We start from the raw sequence: 19,715 nt of genomic DNA, 5'->3' as shown, positions 1-19,715 counted from the left end.
AGGAGCCAAGCAGTCCATGCCAAATAAAAACGGAGATCTCCGACACCCTAGCAGCCTTCTGCCACTGGATTCCCAGAGGAGCTTTTCCCCCCACTGGAGTTCCAGAGGACAGGAGCTACCTCCCTACCACTGGACCTTCGGAGGAAGACCAGACCCTTTTACCTGATCGCTGCTTCAACAGAACTACATCCATCGCTTCAGGAGGACTGCAGCCAGCATCTTATCGGACTGCTACTGCACCCCTAACAGGGTGTCAGGTTGTATTCTGTCTGTATTCTGTCAGTGTAAACCAGGGGGTTGTTTGTTTTTCCCTGCCTTGTGTTATATATATATATATATATTAGTAAAGAACTGTTATTCCTATTCCCCATATCTTTCCCTGAAGGCCCCTTAATTTCAAACTTATAATAATTTGGAGGGAAGGGGGTTGCACTTTCCATTTCAAGGGAGGCTCCTGCCTTCCTCCGCAGACACCTGTCTTTCAAACCAAGCCAGCATATCATAGGAACTTCGTTACCCAGCACTTAGGAACTCCCCCAGTCCAGCCTCTCATAGGGTCAGCTGTTTTTCAGCTGCAAAAAAGAGCTGAAAAGAGCTTGTTATGTTGGCTGGAACTGTGGCAGGGCCAAGGGAATGCATATCTGGGATAAAAACTGTCTGTGTTGGCCGTAGAGCAGCTCCCCACCGCTCCCAAGCTTTGGGGGCTGCTGGAGGCGCGCATCGCCCTTCTGCAAGCAGGGCAGCGAGCCCCGAGCCCTCCCTGCCGCTGGAGAGGGGCGAGAGGCTCCCCGAGGGGCCCAAGAAATGCTCCGCTGCTGTCACAACTGCCTCCTCCTCCTCCTCGGCGGTTTGTGGGGAGTGTGGGCCCTGGCAGCTGTCTGAAGGGGGACGCAGGGGCTTGCTGCTGTTTCGCCGGGGAAGCAAAGACAACGGGGAAAGAGGAGAAATGGGTTTTTTTTATCAGCCCCTGGCGAAAGGAGGGGGGGGGGGGAGGGGGCCTGAGGTTGGGCCTTCTGCAGGGGCTGGCTGGCCCCGTGGGCTGGGGGTGCTCCGGCACCGGCGGTACCTGGGGCAGGGCTCCCGAAGGAGCAGGGCCAGGCTCCCGCAGGAGGGTGCCACGTCCTCCTGCCCCAGCGGGGAGCCTGCGCCGGGCCGACAGGCAGGAACAGACCTTGCGGGGGTGGGAAGGGACAAAAGGGACGTGTTCTTGGCGAGGACCGAGGTCAGTTCCTGGCGCAGGAAGCACCTGCGGTACCAGCTCGTACCAGCTCGTACCACCAGCCCCTTTGAAAAGGATGGACGAGAAACGGTAAAAACACTGCGTGCTCTTTCTGCTCTTCCACAAAGCCCGTACTGCGAAATTATAGGGAGTCTGCCTCTTCCCTGACACAATTGGGATTTAAAAAAAAAAATAAAAATGTGTAAATTATGCTATTATAAGTCATACCACACCTTTGAAAGGTCAAATATGTGAGCAAAACCCTACCGAGCAACGCCTGCTTCCGCTCTCTCGGTCTCACACCGGCTGCAGCACGGCGACGGGGAAACCGCGACAAACGGCGGCAGGTAGAGGCGACGAGCAGAATGCTACTCGGCAGCCATGGATTTCGTGGGAGGGGAAAACGCCTTCAGCCCCAAGCGCCCTGGAAACAGCGAGACTATCGTGAAGGTTTGTCGCAGCTGATACAAACCGTGATACCCTAAAAAGTCCCCTGGTTTGGTGTGCTCAAACCGGAGGTGGCAGTGACAAAAGAAGGAGGTATGACAGTCACCTAGGAAAGAGCAGTTTTACGTGTTAAGTGCAGCTCTAAATAAACCAAGAATCCCCCTTCCTCATAAACGAATTATCAGTTACTTCAGAGACTTTTATCATTATAATAATTATAATTTTATAATTAACTCTGCCCTTGTCTAACGCCTTTCACAGCCTTTCACAGCCTGGGGTCAGGATGAATTAAGCTTGGCAAAGAGTCCTGGGACCCACTGGCCCAAATCACACGTGCAAAAGGCCACCGAACCCAAATGCAAGAGCCACGAGGAGACACCCCCCCCTATTCGAGGGGGCTTCAGCCAGCCACCAGTCCGCTACCAGCCGGTGCCGAGGGTGCTGGTGGTGTGGGTGAACGGGGCTCAGCCGGTGGCTGGACAACAGGAGCGGACACGCCGTGGCAGTGCCGAGGCTGCCGATGCCGGGGCAGAGCTCCGTGGATGTGGCAAATAACCAGGGAAGGGATTGGGGGGGTGGGCGGTGAGGTGGGTTGTTCAGAGGCTGTGTAAGTGGCACCCGGGGGACTTAAGGCGAATCTACCTGCCTGGAAGTATTTCCTTAATATTTCTGGGACTGGGTAGGAGGGGAGAGCTGAGCGTGGGAAGCAGAGCCCAGTTCCCAGTGGGGGAGAGTCCCTGCAGCTGCAGGGAAGCACGGGGGGATCCCCCTGGCCCCTGCCTCGTCCCCATTGCTCCAGTAGCCATCCCTGTCACTACAGTCCACATCGCTCCAGTCCCCTGGCCCCACGGGTCCAGGATCCAGCCCACACCGCTCCAGTCCCTGGCTCCCTCGCTCCAGTCCCCGTGCCCGTCCTCCAGTACCTGTTCCCACTGCCCCAGTCCCCTGGCCCCATGGGTCCAGTCCCCATCGCTCCAGCCCCCGACCCCATCCCTCTAGTCCCCGTTCCCACTGCCCCAATCCCCCTGGCCCCCTTGCTCCAGTCTCCTGGTCCCCTTGCTCCGGTCCCCAGCCCCACCACCCCAGCCCCCGTCCCCGTCCCTCCAGTCCCCCTCCCCACCCCTCCAGTCCCATCGCCCCCGCCCCCCGCCCCCTCCCAGCGCTGCCCCAGAGGCAACACCCCACAACCAGCCCCCCGCCACGGGTCCCCCCGGGCTTCACCCCCCGACACTCACCATGCTGTCAGGGCGGCCGCTGTCTCGGCGGAAGGAGGGGCGGGGAGGCAGGCGGGAGGGAGGGAGTTAAGTGCTGGAAACCAGCAGTCCCTCCTGGTGGTCCTGGGCAGGGGTCTTCAGGGATGAAGGCCATAGGTCTTCCTCGCTGTGCACTCCTCACCTCTCCCCTGGAATCTCTAATTTGGCTGAGACCCAGACTGGTTTCCGCCTGGTCTGTCCTTGAGTGCATGTCTGGCTGTCTCCTCTTTGTTCTTGTTTAGAGATGGATGTTAGCGAGCCCTCCTTAGCCCTTAGCTGCTCCTGCCTGTGATGCCTTTGAACCATGAATTATGTCCTTGTTTCCGTCTTTTCTGTTTTCCCTTATCAGCCTCTTTCTCAAGCAATTTGCAGGGGTTAGTGACTAATTGCCTACTTGCCTGCATGTTAGTTCTGAGAAGCAAGTTTTAAGAGTTTTAGCTTTTTTTTCTATGTAGCTCCCTATTAATATTTTCGATATATATTCGGCTATAAAATGTATTTTCTATATGTCCCCCTATCAATATGCTTTAGTCTCTGCAATATTAGCTCGCTAGCCTTGTTTTTGGAAAACAAGAGTGTGACCCCCTGCCCTTGGCAGGGCTTAAGTAGGGTCTTTGTCACTCGAAGGCCTGCTTCATTGTGCTCAAGCAGGGTCTTGCTCACTCGAAGGCCTGCTTCATATTTTTAGGGAAGATGGGGAGGGGGGAGGAATTGTCTTTGTGCCACAGACCGTGACCACGGAGGGGGATGTTGCCTTGAGCTGCGGTCGCGGGGTCCCCAGCTGCCCCTGAACTGCGCACTCTGGAGGATGGGTTCGAAAGGACAATCATGATGAAGACTCTCGAGGAACTCTTACTTCCTCCCCAAGACCACCAAAAAGCCCCCAAAGGGGAAGACTGCGCCTGCGCAAGGGGGAGGAGGTCTAATTGACATCCGAAGCGGGACAGAGTGATAAATATATAAACATGTCAGTTTTGTTGCTTTAAATAGGACGCAATTCCCGCGGCTCGGGGTGCAGCATCCTTGGGGCACCGCACCCTCGCTGCACCCAGCGCTGCAGAGCTGGAATAAACAGACCTGCTGCACAACCAGCGTGGGTTGCGGAGTTCTTTCGCAGATCGCTTCCACCCACCACCCTTGCACTTGGCAAACTGGTCTTTCCACGGCCTCTCGGGAGCGCAGAATGGTGGGGGCCGGACGGCACGTCTGGAGACGACGGTAAAGCAGGTTCTCCATGAGCAGCTCGCACAGGATCACGTTCGGGCACGTTTTGAGAATCTCCAGAGGGGGAGGCGCTCGCTGCATCCTCACAGACGAGCTGACCACGTCCGTGGGGTGGGTTGGAAAGGGGCTGAACGGCCGGGCCCGGGGGGCTGCCGCTCCTGGGGCGGGGGGCGGTAGCGGTGTTGAGGGTGGGTCGTGATCATGACAAACCCATCTGCACCGTTGCAGAGAACTTCTTTATCGCAGCGAGGGGGGGATGGTGTGTGTAGCTCCTCCTGGCATGCTTCAAAGTTACATCAAAAATTTTTATATCCTTTTTCTGCAAGTCATGATCTTTAGCATATTTTAACATCAGCACGCGTGCTATGCCCGCTATTAATGTTGACATTTACAGTGATTGGCCCACTCTATTTTATAACTTTATTAATATTCCTATACTAATATCATCGTTGGTTATTTTACTGATCAAGATCTCTAATATACAAATTAGGATGGGGAGGATGGGAGGGTCTTCACCTTAACATTCCTTACTTTCTCTGTTTTCATCCCGTAAGATAAGAAGACACGCTAAGAATGTACAATTTCACCCCCTGTACCTGTCTCCCTGCCTCCCTGCTCTGCGCTGCCCAATTTCACCCCCCGCAGCAGCTCTGGCTTTGGCCATCTCCGTAAGGCTGCAGCTGCTGGCTCTGAGCATCAGGGAGGGGTTGGGTAGTTCTTACCATCATGTAAATGGATTGAATCAGGGAATTATTAAATATAAGATGTTACTTGTTCATTAAAAACAGTTAATTATCAATGAAAAGTAATTAGCTATTCAAAATTCAGACCTGATTATGACAGCAGGGCCAGTCCTGGTTAACATCTTCATCCGTGACCGGGACGGCGGGACACAACGTCGATGCCGCAAAGCTGGGAGGAGCGGCTGGTGCGCCCCAGGGTCGTGCTGCCACCCGGAGGGACCTCAGCGGGCTGTCGAAACGGGCTGAGAAGGACCTCACGGGGGACACGCTGCGTCCTGCCCCTGGGGAGGGAACAACCGCAGGCACCAGGACACGTTGGGCTCTGCAGAGCCTGGGGGTCCCGCTGGGCACCACCTCGACCGTGAGCCAGCCACGTGCTCGTGCAGCAAAGGTGTCCCACGGCGTCCTGGGCTGCGTTAGGTGGAGGGAAGGGACCCTTCTCCTCTGCTCGGCACTGGTGAGTCCCCATCTGGAGTGCTGGGGCCAGTTCTGGGCTGCCCAGTACAGGAAGAGTATGGGCTTAATGGAGAGAGTCCAGCGAGGGGCCACGAGGATGGTTCGGGTGCTGAAGCATCTCCCACCCAAGGAGAGGCTGGGAGAGCTGGGACTGTTCAGCCTGGAGGAGAGGGGGCTCAGGGGGGGTCCCATCAAGGGGGATAAATGTCTAAAGGGGAACAAAGAGGGAGCCAGGCTTTTCAGCGGCGCCCGCTGACAGGCCAGGAGGCGATGTGTCGGGGATCGCCTGACTGAGGAAGATGAAGTTGGCCTTGACAGCATCCCAGTATACCCATGAGAGGATGAAAGAAGTGGATGAAGAATGTTGTAAACAGGTTTGAGGAGGTGATAAGAGACTGAGCAAGAAGAGACTGAGCAAGTGAATACCACAGAGCAGAAACTTGGCGAGAGAACAGTAGATGAAGTGGGAGATACAGCAGGAGCTCCAGCCAGTCAGTGTGTGAACAGAGGCGAATGGACAGAGCTATTGAGCGAATCATTTTAGCAGCCTTAGGGCATGAACCGGTGGTTATAAAAGGGAAGGCTTTTTCTGCTGCGCCAGCTTGGCCATCTTGGCTTTTGTAACTCAATAAAGGCTGCCTTCTTACGTATATTTTTGTCGTTGTCCGTCCCTACCGCGACAGCGATGGGCACACATTGAAAAGGAAATTTGATCTGAATACATCAAACACTGTCTTGCTGTCAGGTAAGCGCTAGCACGGGTTGCCCAGAGAAGTTGTGGAGTCTCCGTCCTCGTCAGCCCTGGAAAGCCATCTGGCCATGGTCCTGAGCAACCACGCACCCCCAGCACGTCTACTTTAGCCTGCTAGATTAAACCAGCCACTGTTGGGTTTTGGGTTTTTTTTTTAAGCCTTAATGATATTAGAGAAAAGCCAGAGACTCTGCTGACAGAGGCTAAGCAAACACAGAGTCAATAAATAATTCTCATTTTCCCTGCTACTAGGGCAACAGGGAAGCAGACCAAAAGGCTTGGAGATATATAAACATGGCCCGTGCCCCCAGACAAGGTCCTTTCTAGCCATTATTAACTAGAGATTCCTGTGACATTATGCGTGTAAGAGGGAGAAAATGCCCTTTACGAATGGCAGCGGCCATCAGCGTGTTTGTGTTTGCTTCCCCTCGGGCCGGCCGTGAGGTTTCCCGTGGGCAGAACTGCGGGGCTCAGTTACGTTTGACGAATACCTGGGGTGGTGGTGGGGGGACTGACTGAAAAAGAGACTTTAAAACCCCATAGAAATGGGTTAATTCTTAATTCCTACCCTTAACAGAGCCGCCGTCTCTGGGGCAGCAGAGCAGGCTGCTCTCGGGCAGCAGCAAGAAGCTGAATATCACGTTGGCATCCTGATGGGACGAGGGCATTTTGCCCGAGATGCTTGTGAGGTCCGTGAGCTACTTCGTCTCTGACTATTCTCTGCTGCCTGATTTGCTTCTTGCAATTAGCTGATGCCACCGGCCTTAACGACCTCTGTGGCCTCTCGCAGTTTGGTGTCCCTTAAGCTTGCCCGACTCTGAACACTCAACCTGAGATTAAGCTACAGGTCGTGGCTTCCCAACGGCTAAACCCAGTCGCAAATCATGGCTTAGCTGGCGGATAAAACCTCAGGGTGCTCCGAGTCTGACTCTCCACTTGTGGTTTTAATGTACGTTTTCCCTGTGCTCCGTCTTACTTCACTCCTGAACCTGGGTTGCATGCTGCTCCTGAGCCAGGCTGGTTGGAGAGGAACGTACAGTTCCTCTGAAGAAGTTGGATTTTTCCCCCTCGTTTTCTTGATACAAGAGGCCCCAGAGCTGTTGTTTCTCTGCACAGGAAGGGGGGAAGCAGGGAGGGGGCTGAGAGGCGGATGTGACGCTGCCTGTTCAGGCAGGAAAAATGAAGGAAGACCACCAAAAAAAATTTAAAGAAAGAAGTTAATAAGCATCCAGATTCCTACTGACTGCAAAGAGCAAGACCTCCCCTGCCCCAAAGCGCAGGCAGGACTGCCTCCGTGCAGGCAGCATCCAAATCCCAGCCTCCCCATCGTGGCGGGGTCCCCTGGAGATGCTGCCCCATCCTAAAGGGGACAGGCAGCACGTGGCCCTGCAGATTCAGGGGGAGAGAGCGCCTGATGCACCCCCACCCTAAACTGTGCCCCGAAACCGCCTGCACCGGGGCGGGGTGAGAAGTCAAGCGTGGCAGTGGGGAAGGGTGGGGTGGGCACATTTCGTTGCTCACACGCGGTTAAAAAAAGATGTGGCCCACAAACCACTGAGAGAGAATCCTGCAACTATCTCCAAAGGCCCTTCTCTGCTTTGGGGCCTGGCTTTAAAGAGAAAGGAGGGGGAAAACGTGCCTCTGGCCTCCCCCCGTTCCGTGTTAAAAACAAAAAGGCAGAAATGAGTTCACGCCGTTGCCGTTTATTACGGGGATTGCGGAGGCTCGAACTCACTGAAACCGAGAGCCCTGAACCCGCCAAACCAGGGAGGAGGGCTGGGTTGACTCAGCCGCCTGAGAAACGCCCCGACGGACCTCTAACAGGTGGAAACAGCATCCTGGCTGCTGGGCTGAGACACCTCGAAGGACCTGGAAGGACGAGGAGGTGGGACGTGCTGAGCATCGCCAGAGCCGGGGGCGCTGGGGTTGCCCCCCCCAGACCCGCCCCGCGCACCGGGCAGAGGCGAGGGCTGCGGTGGCCTCTCTCTGCACCCGCCCTCGCGTGGCCCAAAGACCCATCAAGACCCTGCGAACGGCTGCGGGTGGGATCCTCATTCCTCTGTAGCTCGGGGTGGTTGTGGCAAAGAGAAGCCGGGTGAGGCCCGTGGGGCTGTGATGCCCTGGGGGGTTTCCAGCAGGGCCCGCGGGTTGGCTAAGCCCAAATGCCCTCACGGCATGGCTGAAATCCAAAGATTTTTGAGGAATTAAGCCTCAAAGGCTTCAGGCTGAGGTTTGTGGGGCGATTTGAGCCGGCACTCAAGCACCTGGCTGGAGCGGGACCTCCCCCAGAGCGACCCACCGAACCCAGGGTGAAATCAGGGGCTGGAAGGGCAGCACGTTTGTGGGGTCTAGGACTTAATACAAGGTGTGGGATAGTTTCCATATCCTGCCCTTTTCCCTTCAAAACAGTGTGAGTTGGAGACCTTAGAGTGCCCTTCCAGTGCTGGAAGGGGGCTACAGGAAAGGTGGGGAGCGACTCTTCATCAGGGAGGGTCGTGATGGGACGAGGGGTAATGGATTCACACTGGAAGTGGGGATATTTAGGTTAGAGATGAGGAAGAAATTCTTTATGGTGAGGGCAGTGAGGCCCTGGCCCAGGCTGCCCAGAGCGGCTGTGGCTGCCCCCTCCCTGGCAGGGCTCGAGGCCAGGCTGGATGGGGCTGGGAGCGACCTGGTCTGGTGGGAGGTGTCCCTGCCCATGGCAGGGGGTTGGAACGAAATGATCTTTAAGGTCCCTTCCCACCCAAACCATTCCATGATTCTATGAATTTATGTGGAAAACAGCAATAGAGGATCTACCTGTCCTTGTCCACCCAACCGGCGTCACGTTCCTCCAGCCACCCCTGCCTCGTGTGATCTGCGAAAGGACAAGTCTGTTCCCAGGCACCGGGAGAACGCGGAAGAGAGTCACCGAACGCACAGTGGGGGATGTTGTACTCGGGGGATAGTGTCTGGGGTCACCGGGGAAGGGCAACGACCAGTGGAGAGGTCTTGGGGTCTTCACAAGAGCCGACCGAATAATTTTCGAATAATTCACTTGGCTGCTTGATCGCGTGGGGCCAGAGGGAAACCAGCTCGCCAGATACAGGGCACTCGGGGTGGGAGGGGGCAGTGAAACGAAGGAGCGGGAGGACTTACAGCAGAGGAAGATGGCGAGGAGTGGGAGGGCTGACACGGCCGCCGTGCTGACTGCGAGGGCGGTCAGGTCCACGAACGCCGTGCATCCTTCTTCTGCCGTCAGAGAAACGAGGCGTCGGCACAAAGCAGCACCCGAAGCAGAAAGGAGAAAGGCAAAATGTGAAAATATGCACACCCCCCCCCCCCCCCAAAAAAAAGGGCGGGGCAGGGGGGGAATGAAAGCTAATTTTGCCTGTGCAAAGATTTCACCCCAATTTGTTGGCTTTTTTTTTGGGAGCAGGTCTAACACCGAACGGCCGAGTCGAAGGGGTATCAGGATTACGTATCATGGTCACGTTTGAGCCCCAGGGTGACCAGTCCTCGGGGAGGTCCCTGGAGCATCCCCTCTCACCGTGGCGATGGTGGACGTTCTTTATGAGGAAGCTGGTCGTCAGTACCACCGAAAGCACTCCTCCGGGAGCGGCGTAGCCCATCGTGCGCTGCGCTGGCCGAGGGAAAGACGACGCAGGGATGTTAACGTGCGTTACGAGACGCCCGTGGGGCTCTGCCCTCCCCCGTGGGCTGGTGGGGAATCCACCAGCCTGAGTCAGCACAGAAGTAGAAATCAAGTTTTCATCTTACAAAGTTAAGGATGAGATTTTTTGGGCAAAATAAACCCCCCGTGGTCCAGTTTTATCTCCCTCCCTGCTGCCCGCCGTAACACAGCTCACCTGCTTTGCTTTTCAGTTGGATGAGCTTTGTAGGCTGGAAGGTCACGGTGGCGGAGACCAGGAAGGTCACCACGATCACGTACGTAAGGGCGATCTCCGGCAATATGATGGCAACAGAAGGGCCTGGAAGAAAACAGGACAAGGCAGAGCATCAGTCCTTGCATTTGTCTGCCACCTTCGTCATCTTGGAACCCTCCATCACCCCCCCCTTGCTCACCCTCTCCCGGCTCCCAGCCTTTTCAACCTGTCCTTGCAAGCAGCCCCTCCATCCCTTCATCATTCTAAGTGCCCTTCTGCAATTAACTCTGGGAAAGGGCTCTGGGTAAAGGGACCTGACGATACCCATCGTATGGCCGGGCGTGTAATCCGTACGGTGGCCCAGGCCCGCCCCCACTAGCACAGACCGCACGTGGGGAGGACACGTGTCGCTCTGGCTGAGTCCATCCCTGCATGTTTAGCTGCGTGACCCCCCCCTTCTCGGGGCGCTGCCTCCCTCCCCCCGAGACTCTACACCCCCCCCGAGGTCTTCACCCCGTGTATTTGCGCAGCAAGGATCCTACCTTCCTCTCGCATCCAGAGGATCCCGGCGGTGCCTGCCAGGATGGAGGCGACGCACACCAGCCCGCAGGTGTAGACGCTGAGCCACCTCCACAGCTCCCCCCCTAGAGAGCCAGGGCAGCGTGGGGTGACTGCTGCGGACCCCAGTGATGTCCCGCGCCAGCCCCCACCCCTTCCTCAGCGTGGGATGCAGCCCGTGTCGCCCCCCAGGATGCCGTGGGTTATCCCTGGCAAGGGCCCAGTGGGCTTGACCTGGTCCTTAGTGTGGGCAGCTGGAAAGGGGTCTGTGCCCCCTGGTACAGAGTGTTGTTAAAGGAATCTCTTAAAAATGGAGTCTTGTCATTAAAAAAAATGCTCCTGGGAAACACCTTTTTTCTATAAAGATTCAACCACCTCAACCCTCTAGGGCAAAAATGGGAAGTATCAGGGTCTCGCCCAGCTTGAAAACAGGGTAAAATCAGTTTTTGAGGTTAAAAAAAATTGGCTGAGGACAGTTTCTCTTATAAAGACCAGCCAGATGATGGGAAGACGAGGTGTTTCGGCGGCTGGAAAGGGAAGAAGCCGATTACCAGCTCTCCCCGCAGCCACGCTCCTCGCTCTCCCCCACCAGACAAGGGAAACGAGGGTTCGGCTGCCCCCCAACTGCAGACTCACTTATTCGCAGCTTTTCAGACTGGCAGACGGGAAAAATTAATCCCCATCCCGAGACGGCAGCAAAGACCACAGCAACCACCGCGATCCTCAGCACATCCTGCAAGGGAGGGGAAAGACCTGGGGAAAAACAAACCCCAAGCCCCGAGGAGCCAGGAGTCAGGCCACCGGCGGGACCAGCATGGACGGCTCTGGTAGGCCACGGGGCTCCTCCGTTGCCAGGACAGGGTCAGTTTATCGGGCAGCTAGTGGCCAAATGGGCGCTTTCTGCTGCAGGCTGTGGTCCATGGCATGTCCAACGTGGGACGCCTGCTGCCCGCAGGCTTCCTGGCCACCACCCGCCTGCTCGTGTCCTGCTCGTCATCACCTTGGCCAAGGGCCATCACTTGGGACCTTCTCCAAGAGGCAACGGCCAATCTCCTGCCAAGGACTGCGCCTTGGTGGGATCAGAGACCGGGAATCGCTGCTGCCCATCCTACGACGGGGGGCTCCCGGCAGCAGCACGTGAGCCGCGACCTCACGAGAGGGCGGCCAGACCTCGGGGGGATGGAGGCAGAGGGTTGGGATGAAACCACCCAGGGATCCCCAGGGAAGGGTTGGAGAGCAGGAGGTGAAACCCCAGCGGTGATCACCTGCTACCGCGACGTCCAGGGAGGTTTCCTGCCAGCTTATCCCGTTGCTGGCGTTGCAGGAGTAGGAGCCGCAGTCCGACTTCTTCGCCGGCCTCAGGTACACGACGCTGAGGCTGTTGGAGCGGCGGGAACTTCTGTCGGCGGGAAGGGGCTGCCCGTCCTTCTTCCAGGCGACGGCATCCACCCTGCCCTCCGCCACGTCACACAGCACCTCGCCGGTGGCCCGGGCCACCAGAGCGCCGCTCCAGAGCCGAGGGCGAGACACGGGCTCTGAAAGGGGACAGAAACACCGGCGCTTCTCTCAGACGGAGCATCCATGATGGGGGTCTGGGCTGCAGTTGTCACCGCTGCGTCCTCGAGCCTGCAGCTGCCCCCCTTGGGCAGCCCTGTGCCGCTCGCTCGGGGCCGCTGTGCTTTCTGGGTTTGGGCTTTTTCTTTTTTTTTCCCTAGCTGAGTGGTTGTTTTTTTTTATTCCATTTGGGTATATACAGGGCATGAAAAAATATGTCAGGAAATGAGAAAACCAGAGGGAAAGGAAGCAGTTCCCACAGATTTATGTGCGGTGGAAAGGGGAAACGAGTGGTGAAGGGCTGCGGCAGCATAATGGCAGTGGCGTTACTGCAGCAGCGAAAGGAGAACGACAAAGCAAATTAAGGGAATTGCCGAGAGCGACAGGGAGGGGGAAGTTCTGTGTTATTTCAAGCCGCTCTTATCTCTGCGACAGCAGCTGGCGCCTGCAAATTGCAAACAGACCATCAGTATGGTCCGAGGGGGGGGATTGTTTTGGCGACTTCTCCATAAAGCCCCCCCTGCTGGGCTTCGCGCCGTCGGCTCTGCCTGGTCTCCCCCGCAGAAGGGCTGGGGGTACTCTCCGCAGGTGGCAGCGGACGCTCAGCATCCCCCCCGGCCCCTCCATCCCTGCGCTGAGAGTAGCAAATTGGGGAGGAAATCGCCTTCCCAGGCTGGAGCCCAGCCCTCTGTCACAGCCACGCACCCTAGAAGGTCTCCTTGGGCAGCCCCACCAGACCTTCTCCCCTAGGAGAGGTTGGGAACCTCTTCCCAACGCCTCCCTGGTGCTGTCTCCGTGCACAGCAGGTTCAAACAAACTCATGACTGGCCCATTAGGCTTGGATCACATCCCTTCTCCAAGGCCAATGGTCCCCCTACAGTGAAATAACGCCACCGCTCTGCTTGCATCCATCACCCCGCTCTTCCCTCCTGTGCCCACCAACTTACTGAGGACTTCCAGCAGGATTTTCAGGCTCTCCTGCTCTCCCGCATCGATTGTCACTTTGTAGGTGCCGCTGTCGCTTTCCCGGACGTCCTCCAGCAAGAGAGATCCATCGGATGGATGGAAAACGGCTCGTCCTGCGTAGGGCGCGCGGAGGGTTGGCTTGTGAGCCCCCCCGTAGTGCTGCAGGATGGTGCGGGAGCTGGTGCCGTTGAGGTACTCCCACCGCGTGGAGCAGACGCGCGTGACGTTACCCGGCCCGGGAAGCAGCACCGAGGATCCCACAGCGGCGGCTTTTCTCTCGAGGGCTCCCACCGCTTCTGCCCCTTGGTGCAAAGGCACCAGCAGCCCTGGACGGGACGGGAGGGGAAGGGGAGGTGAGCAGGGGAGATGGAGCAAGTCGGCGCGGCTTGGGAGAGGCTTTGGTACCCTCTCTGTGCCGAGGACACGCACGTGGTACCCGGACCCCTTGGTCACAGCCTCTCACAAAGCCGTCGCCCGTCACGCTGCCAGGCGGGGAGGCACCCCGGCCGGAGCCGATACAGGTGCCCAAATACAGCACAGGGCGCTTGGAGGGGCCGCGAGCTGCCGCTGCTGCTCGAGCGGGGGGGGTGTGTGTTCGGGCGGCATTTCCCCCCCGGGTCTGTGCCCAGAAGGGACATCCCGAACCCGACGTCGTTTCCACATTCCCAACTCCTGGTCTTGTTTGGGGCTGAAAGCGCCCGCACGCTGCCAGCCGAGCGGGACGCGGCTCCGTCCCCCCAAACTCGTCCCTCGGGCTCTAACAGGCGCCTGAGGACTTCAAGGGGAGCCGCTGCGGGGAGGTCACGGCTCCCAGCACCCACCCCCAAAAAAAGGGCTTTCTAGGGAAGGCAGAAAATCACCGCTGCAGTGCTGTCTGGTGGAGTGGCTTCATTAAAAACCGAAAAGGTGAGGTTAGAGGGTTTAAAGCGAGGAGCCGGCCCTGGGCAGAGGGAAGGGAGGGAAGGGCGTTGATCTACCCCGGCAGAGTGAATTGCCAGCGGCAATCCTCCTCCGAGGCGGCTCTGCGGGAGGCACCAGCGTTTCTGCCAAAGCTCCGCTTCTCCTCGCCGAAGCCGCCGGTCCAGCCCTCGCACGGGAGCGTCACCTCTGAGGCTCGCCGGGACTCAGGGGCCGGCGGCAGCGATCCCAGCCCGTCCCCAGGCACCCGCCACCGAGCCCGGCTGCCTGCGGCGAGGCGGGGGGATGCTCGGCGGGCAGAGGCTGCGTTCGCTCTTCTCTCTCCGCCGTGACTCGGTTCCCGCCCCGGTAAAGCGGAGGTTGGCGCGCACTGACACTGCCGCCTGCCGTCTCTGCCAACGGTCCTGAACGCCATCCCTTGTGCTCTGACTGGGGGTTTCTTTTAGAAACTTTGCAGCAGAGGTGGGAAAGGAAAGAGGTGTAACAGCGCAAATAAATCAAGCTCATCTGGTCGTTTTCATCTCTCACTCTCATAACCTTGAGAAACAGCTGCCGGTTTCTATTTTCATGCCTTCGTGTCCCCCGAAGTGGAAGATGTGCAGGGAGAAGAAGCAACCTTACGCCTGGAAATCCCCTTGCTCCAAGAGAACACCGTTTACACAGAACACGCAGCGCCACGAGCAGAAGGTAGCACTTCACCGCAGGCGCCTTTTTACAACTGCAGTCCCCAAAGCTCATCCTACAGCCGCTCAGAGCTCGCTGACACCGCGGCATCTGAATATCTGGGTGTGCTGTAATGGGTCTCTTTTCCGTTTTAGACGCTCACCCTGAAACTCTTCATGCATTTCTGCTTCAAGGCAGCCAGTGCGTCCGTAAGGAGCACGGCGAGACGGCTCACGTGAGGGTAACTGCCGTAAATTTTCTGTTATTACATACATCAGCCCCAGCATAAATCTCTCTGCAGCAGACTTTCAGCCTTAGCACCACGCCTAGCTCCTGAGCTGCCTCTCCCTCTGTCTTTGGCTAGCAAAGCAGCGACACCTTTCCCTTTCACCTCCAGCACTTTGCCCTGTTAAAAAGACCAAATTGTAAGGACCAGAGATCCCCGTGCGCGACTGCAAAGCTCCGCTGAAGCCTCAGGCTCTCCGTGGGTTTGCAACGGGCGAGGATCTGGCCCGGAGCCCACCGGTCCGCATCGGCACCTCGCCCGGCTCGGGGATAACTTACCTGCGAGGAGCACCCAGCTGGTCCCCAGCAGCTCCGCGGGACGGCGCGTCAGCATCTGTCAAGGAAAAAGGGCTCAAAACTCGCCACGCTTCCACAACAGCCCCTCGGGCCCCGCGCTGCGACGAGGACGGCAGGTCAGGCTGCGCCGCGCCAGGAGTTTTCGCCGTCTGCAGGACCGGGTTTCCGATGCTCGCGAGGGCAGCGCTGGGGATACTCCCAGCCTGGACTGGCTCCAGCCTCGCTGTTCTCCTCCTGATCGCTCCTCTCCTTCCTGGCCGCCTCCTCTCCTGCCCCTCTGCCAGGGGACCCTTGCCGGGACGCGGGGGGCAGCTCCCCGCTCTCACCCCCGCGCTCGGCGAGGCCGGCCGCTCCCCGGCGCTGCGGGCGGGCAGCGTGGGAAGGCAGAGCTGCCGGATCGATGGCTGCCTGGGAGCAGCGGCTGCCGGTGCCCAGAGCCCGGGGGGCCTTTCTGCCGGGGCAGGGCAGAGGGGGAACCCCCCAGGGGCCGCCCGGCAGCCCCAGAAGTGGTGCCGTTGCAAGAAACGTTGAGCTGGATGGCCGGGCCAAACCGGGGAGAATCACCCGGCTGCCTCCGCTTCAGGGAGAGGTTTCCCATTCCGGTTCTTGCAGCACTATAAATGACAGGGGATGTCCCAGATCACCTCCATGCCCCGAGGCCAGAAGCTCCTTCCCCATCCCTTTCTCACAGCTCAATCATCTTCCATCCCGTCCCTGGGAGAGCAGCCCGGCTCCCCGAGCAGAGCAGGGGTCAAACCCATCCTCCAGCCTGTTTCCAGCGGTGGCCAAGGGCTCAGGTGGGCTCTGAGACACTTGTCCCACCGTCAGCGGCTTTTTCCTCCGCCAAGGCAGATTTGGGCTGGGATCATCCATGTCCCAACAGCTCTCTGCAAAGGGAATTTCAGTTTAAGGGAGGGACGCTCCTGGGATCAGAAGACCACCTGGGGACCAAGCTTCAAGCTTTAGACTAAAGAGCAGAGGGATGAGAGACTTGGGAAGGTTCGAGCTCTGTCCCAGAGCGCTTTGGAAAACTTTCCTGCCCTGCTGGGCACCGCTGGCCCCGTCTGACTCCCACGGACCACCAAAACCAGAGCGAGACGGATGCTGGGGCAGGAGAGCTGTGTGTAAAGCCTTGGGAAAAGGGGGGGTGGCTGCAGATGTCATCAGGTCCAGAGCACCCACACGGTGGTACCCGTGGGCTCCATCAGCCCCCAGACCCCAGCCTGCACCTCCCACCCGCCAAAGCACGTCCGACCCCCACGCCGTGCCCAGCCCGACGCCGACCTTACCATCCCTTGTCCCATTTCTTGACCCTTTCTCCACCCGTCTCCTTCCAAATAAAGATGCCTGTAATTACTTCCCCCCCCCGCCCCGGTCCTCATTTTGCTACCTCCATCCCCAGTTTTAGCCTTCCTGACGCCGTTACCCAGAAAACCCCAGCTGGTGTCGCCAGTTCGGTCTGACCCAGGCAACACTGGCTTTGCAAGGCTTCCCCCCAAGAGGTCCCCAGCGCCCCTCACGCTTAGCCGAGGAGTTCAGCCCTTTCTCATTTCCACCCCCACCGTGAAACCCCGCCGCACCTCGCCCGCCATGCTCCGAGTTTCGGCGCTCCACACGCCGTGCCCTGTCACACCGGCTGCCTTCAGGAGCTCCCTGTGCCCTGGCCAGGTTGGCTCAGCCTCGGCAGCGACGGTGCCATCGACCTGCAGCCCCAGCGGGCAGGACGGGCGTCTTTGGGCAGGAAGGACAATGACCTTTAAGACAAGCGGAGCTCACCGCGAGCTCCGCACAAGCTGTACGCCAAGCAGAACTTTTCTCTGTGGGTGTTAACTGGGAGGCTGCTCCCCCTCACATTCTGCCTTTCCCATCGTTCCGGGGCCAGCTGTGCATTTTCATTTTTAATTTAACTTCTCCTTCTCCCCGTGCCCAGCAGAGAGCAGGTTCTCTGTTTCCATCCACTCGGTTCCTCAATGCGGGGCCGGGGGTTTTTGGGGTTATATCACACGTCCAGCGAGGTTCTGCACGCAGTTTACGTCAGCTTGGGATGCCCGAGGAGCCAAAAGCAACTGGAAGCAGGGCGAGGGCAGGGGCGCAAGCCACGAGCAGGGAAATGCAGTTTGCGAAGAGGACCGACAGCTCTGTCCTTTCCCCGGGGATGGCCCAGCACGTTCCTTGGGCAGCCCTTGGCAGCCGCAGCGGGTGCATCCACGTGCCAGAGCAGCGTTTGGGGCGACCCTTCACCCAAAGGTGACTTCAGAAACACACCGAAGGATGAAGCTTTTGTTCCCCAGGTGGGTATTTCGTTTGCTCGCAGGAAGGATGAGCACGGGAGCGTTGCCCGCACGCCGCTCCCACCACATCCCCATCATCCAGATCCACCTCTTCGTTCAACCGCTCCAAAGAGTAATTTTTATCAGGCAGGACGCTCCAGCCCCATTAATCCACCCACGCTGTTGAAACTTTAAAAACACGTTCTCTACTTTATCTTAAATAAACTACATGAAAAACGGAGGCGGGTTTCTGCTAGCACTTAACTCCTTTCGCAAGGGTTTTAAAAGCTTTTCTGGCACTTGCGCTGCACCCTGCACCTTTTGAGGGGCTGGGAGAGACCAAACAGCAAACACAGCAGCACGAACCTGTAAAAACGAGGTGCGAGGAAGAGTTTGCACACCCGCCACTTCAGGCCGGCGCAGCTTATTGCGGTTGGAAAGAAGAGCAGAAACCACCAGCAGATGTGAAACTCATGCCACAGACTGCTGAAAGCACAACCCCAGGTCCTTCTCTCTTCCCACTCCCGTGCTGCTGCAACCCCACAGTCACGAAGGGACGACCGCCGGTCTCTGCCAGAACTTGGAAGTGTGGGGATGAAGAAGTAAATGGCGTTTTCTGGTCAGCCTCAGCATCCCTGTTGCAGACAGCGGCCGGGGACCCCTCCACCCCCAGCAGGACCAAGCCCAGGAGGTAGCAAGCACGTGCAGGGAGCAGCCGATGGCTGCTCACCCCCTTCTGAGGTCCCCAGGCTGGAGGAGACAAACTGCCACCCCCCCCTTCAGGCAAGAGCAACGGGGACAGACGCCCGAGTCCTGCCCACAGAACTGCCGATCTGGACCGCAGTGTGTGGGGGCGGCCCGGGCAAGGAGAGGGCTTTGCTGTGGCCAGCCAGTGCAGCAGGCTGTCGGGGTGGTTTAAGCGGGATTTCTCACTCATAAATCCCAGCTGACTCCTCCTGCTCACCTCCTTGTCCTTCCCGTGCTGGGAAACGGCTCCCAGGATGAGCTTCTCCATCGCCTGCCCAGGGATGGAGACGCAGCTCACCGCCCTGTAGCGCCCCGTGCCCTCCTTCTTGCCCCTTTCAGGACAGGAGCTCTCCCCCAGCCTTCAGAAACCTCTCCCCGTTGCCGCAGCCTTTCAAGGATTGCCAGGAGTGGCCCCGCGATGCCATCAGCCAGCTCCCTTGGGACTTGTGGGTGCATCTCCTCGGGGCCCCTTGGCACGTGCCGTTCGCTTCAGCGCTGCCTAACCCGAGCCCTCCTCGCTGTGGCCTTTCTCCAGGCCCTTGGGTTGCCAAAGGCCAGTCTCAGTGGTAAAAACCGAGGTGAAGGCTGCACTGGGTGCCTCGGCCATGTCCTTTGTCACCAGGTCCCCCACCCCTTCAGCAGCACTCTCAAAGGAGGATGTTCAGCCACACGGGCCTGGGATGGATTGAAACGCGGGAGAATAAATAGCAACGAGCAGCAAGGCTGTCGAGAGGACCTGCGCGCCCCTTGGAGCCTCCAAAACACAAGGCTGCACGGATCCGCGCTGCTCTGAGATGCGGCCAGCCAGCGCCCGAGCTCTGCAAGCGCCGGCGGTCCGCGAGCGCCGAGCCGTTCGCAGCCACAAGGAAAGCCACGCTGACCTTTAAAGGCGAACAAAGAAGGGCCTGGGGGGCAAAACCCTGCGAAGAAGCTGCTCAGAGAAGGAAATGAAAAGGCAGAGGCAGCCGGTGGGGCCGCAGCGTGGGTTAGAGACCGGGACGGGAGACAGCGTAGGCGAAGACCGAACGTCTTCTGCGGTGGGAGCTCAGGGCGAGCAAGGAGGTGGAGAGGAGCAGGTAGAAACAGGGAAGCACGAAGAGCACCACGGAGCAAGTGGGGCCAGCCTTCTCTCCTCACGCTTTAATTTTTTTCACCCTGTTAATTTCTGCAGTTTCCTCTCCGTTTCGCAGGCAGCGTGCTCTCCCTCCGGCAGAGGTGAGACCCTGCGGCTGTGCGGTGTCTGGGGCTGCAAGAGGAGCTGGGGGCTTTGCTGCGAGGTCTTTGCTCAGCTGCTCGAGGCAAGCATAGGGCCAGCTTTCTCCTCCCCCAGCCTACGCATGCAGCCTGCCAAAGCAGGGCGGCGTTTCCACAGCACGAGGCCACCGTTACGCCGTTCACACACCGGCCAGCGTTGAGGGCAGGTCTAGGCGAGCCTCATCAGCACAAAACTGCACGGAATCGGTGCAAACGCAGCATTTTGCCAGCCCCCAGCAGACAC

At 58.3% G+C, this 19,715-nt stretch overlaps 1 protein-coding gene across 1 annotated transcript; it reads right to left on the bottom strand.

Annotated features, from left to right (window-relative positions):
* Positions 1 to 7,776: 7,776 nt before the first annotated feature.
* On the bottom strand, positions 7,777 to 15,237 carry LOC147414942 (uncharacterized). The gene is made up of 10 exons (XM_086470380.1): positions 15,183 to 15,237; positions 13,019 to 13,363; positions 11,783 to 12,052; positions 11,154 to 11,270; positions 10,502 to 10,603; positions 9,942 to 10,064; positions 9,623 to 9,715; positions 9,232 to 9,324; positions 8,893 to 8,950; positions 7,777 to 7,962 (listed from the first exon to the last, which is right to left on the bottom strand). Exons 1-10 carry the CDS (start codon positions 15,235 to 15,237, stop codon positions 7,911 to 7,913), a joined length of 1,308 nt encoding a protein of 435 aa, XP_086326506.1. The 3' UTR covers positions 7,777 to 7,910.
* Between the last annotated feature and the right edge of the window lie 4,478 nt (positions 15,238 to 19,715).

The sequence above is a fragment of the Leptosomus discolor genome, chromosome 9 (genome assembly GCF_034619465.1).
Source record: "Leptosomus discolor isolate bLepDis1 chromosome 9, bLepDis1.hap2, whole genome shotgun sequence".
NCBI classification, from domain to species: domain Eukaryota; kingdom Metazoa; phylum Chordata; class Aves; order Leptosomiformes; family Leptosomidae; genus Leptosomus; species Leptosomus discolor.
The sequence above is the reverse complement of the archived record's forward strand: the minus strand, read 5'-3'. Positions and strand labels throughout refer to the sequence as shown.